This window comes from Mizuhopecten yessoensis, unplaced genomic scaffold, assembly GCF_002113885.1.
Source record: "Mizuhopecten yessoensis strain PY_sf001 unplaced genomic scaffold, ASM211388v2 scaffold401, whole genome shotgun sequence".
NCBI classification, from domain to species: Eukaryota; Metazoa; Mollusca; class Bivalvia; order Pectinida; family Pectinidae; genus Mizuhopecten; species Mizuhopecten yessoensis.
The window spans coordinates 966,483-969,052 of record NW_018403528.1 but is presented as its reverse complement, the minus strand read 5'-3'; the positions used below and the strand labels follow the sequence as shown (position 1 = coordinate 969,052).

The 2,570-nt window shown below is 39.2% G+C and overlaps 1 protein-coding gene across 1 annotated transcript in view; it reads left to right on the top strand.

The window, feature by feature from the left end:
* The first annotated feature begins 231 nt into the window (after nt 1–231).
* Nucleotides 232–2,570, top strand: part of LOC110447621 (calmodulin-like protein 12) — a 61,586-nt gene continuing 59,247 nt past the window's right edge. Inside the window, exon 1 of the mRNA XM_021493434.1 lies at nt 232–798. Within this exon, the coding sequence (XP_021349109.1) occupies nt 778–798 (21 nt within the window). The 5' untranslated portion in view covers nt 232–777. The remainder of the gene's footprint in view (nt 799–2,570) is intronic.

The window sequence follows — 2,570 nt, the reverse complement described above, 5'->3', positions numbered from 1 at the left end:
TTAATTGTGGTAATGGCACCCGGACTTGTGTAAATAAAAAGGAATCGGTAGGTTACTACACAAATAATGGACCTGTTAAAGTCGTACGCATTCAACCAGGACCCGTCGGGATGACAACCTCTGTTTCAATTCAATTGTGTTTATTTGTCACAATAATACCCGACCTTGAGTCATGGACGGAAGTGGATACAACTTATCCTACATGACTATAAATACAATATATAGCTCTCCAAACTCCACACATATAAGCATGGCGTCGTTTGTCCCAAAACCCATTAGGCCGAGCGTCATGTGCTGTACGTTCCAAACAATACCGTGTTAGGAAAAATGTCTTTCACGACATTGATTTTAACCGTTGTAAACAATAGTGTGTCTGGTTTTATAAAAGACACCTTATGTAGTTAGTGCTGAGGACAGGGGGCGACATCTGCTAACTGAAACATTGCGGTGGGTTCTCCAATATCATTGATTTCCATATACATGTAGTACACTTGTATCAGCTAGCGTCCTCGAGTAATTCTGTGTGTATCGACAGATTTCCAGTTTATAACAGCCACCACCTGACTACCAGCGTTAAAGCCATATTTCCATATATTTACAAACTAATGAAAATCGCAAACCTGTCAGATACGCTGTATTATTCATGGTTAAACGGTTTTCGTCGAATAGCAGAACGGCAGTATTCCACGGCTGAGTGAATCTCGAACACACGACAGCCTCGTTTTCGTTTAGTTCACGGGACGTTACAACGCCACTCGAAACCTAAACACGGACGAAATGGACCCTTTAAACGGAGTGGTAAGTTTGAATGCATGATCAGATCCTTGGTAGCTTTTTGTGTTTACCTCTTACGTATTAGTATTGCTAATGGTTCATACACGATAAATACGTTCAGGAATATATTGGTAATGTTTTTCTTTCCAGAATGTGATTGTTAACCAATTTGGCATCGGTGAGTTACGGGTTATTATTTGATGAAGATATCACTTGCGTTTTTTGTGCTTGTAATCCTTTTTTTTTAATATTTACTAAAACAGACGAGTTTCAGAGTTTACGTTTGGCGATGCAATGTATATATTTGGTTGTGTTTTGCCTTTGATCAACCTCCCAGGAAATATCCTCAGTGATTGGTCCAGCGTGGTTTAGATGTCGGCCTGCAGTTCATCCGCTACTGTAGGGTAAATGAAATTGAAGTTATGGACTGTGTGCAACGGCAGGCGTTTTACCGGAATTTCTGTTCAAATTACCGCGTCAATGTACCGTACATTTAACTGTTTACGTCGTGTAACTCTATTAAGTAAAAATAATCTGACACACCAGCCGCTGAATGAAATGCCGGGTCGATATGACTTAAACAAAATGTCACACATTTGAAACGCGTGTAGTCGTACTTAACATTCGTAGAGAATGTAGCTTTAGCATAGCTCGTGTAACGGGAGTACGCGCTTTATCAGAAAGGGCTTAAAGGGGGTGTTATTAGAGAAAGGGGAGAGGAAAATGATAAGCGGAGCTCGTGTGTGACAAACTATATTGAAAAATGATAATTTAACATGTTTTAAGTACAAGCAGAGACGTTTGTGTGCGTGTTTGTGTGTGTGTGTGTGTATCTCATTGTTAACCTATAGCTACCATTCAACATGCGCACTCACTGTCTACCAGTTAGGGTGTCCCGACCTTACGCGTAATTACGAATCTCCCATTAGGGGCACTGATAGTTGGGGAGGAGATACACTTGTAAACATGTTACAATGTAAGTGAATGAGCGGTCTATAGGTGGGGAAGGAAAGAGGGGGAGAGGGGTTGTTAATATATATTGTGGGAGAAAACGTCAGGAGAAGATCTTATGGGGAAGGTATATTGGAAATGATGTATAAGAGAAGGTATATTTGTACACCTTTCAAAGAGAAAGTATCTTGGATGGTACATCATATACATGTATACAGGAATACATATTTAGGCCAGGGTAACCACTTCCTACATCGTTGTAAGTAAGCAAGAGATACACTGTACACTGATTTGCGAATTCCATTGTTTATATAACGTGTTACACATTCGTTTGTCTCTCCTCGGGGTGATTCACGGTCACATAGTCAATTGGCCGGATGTGTATTGGCGTGGAAAATTATCTCATTCGAATGTCAGAAGTGATTTCCAAAGTCCTCAACAGTCGTCTGTCCTCGCGCGGCCATGCAAATGAATGTTTCTTGTCGCTCATTTGGAATTATATGATAAAACAAAATCATATTTTCATATTTAGCAAAACCAAAAACCAGTTAAGACAGGCATACATTATGTTAGGAAGTTTATGAGATAAGGAAACCATCCTATCATATTTGGTCAAATTTCTACATCTCAAGATGCGCGAATTGTTTGATCAGTATTATTTTCGATAATCTAAGAATCATTTGCCATATTGTTTAATCGTATTTCCCCTTGAAAATAACGGTATCACCAATAAGCGGTTAACAAAATAATTCGGGGAATATATATATAAATTAAAAAAAATATATATAAGATACAAATGCAATCTCATCTCTTGAATATGGACGCTGAAGTTTTCGGGGGGGGGG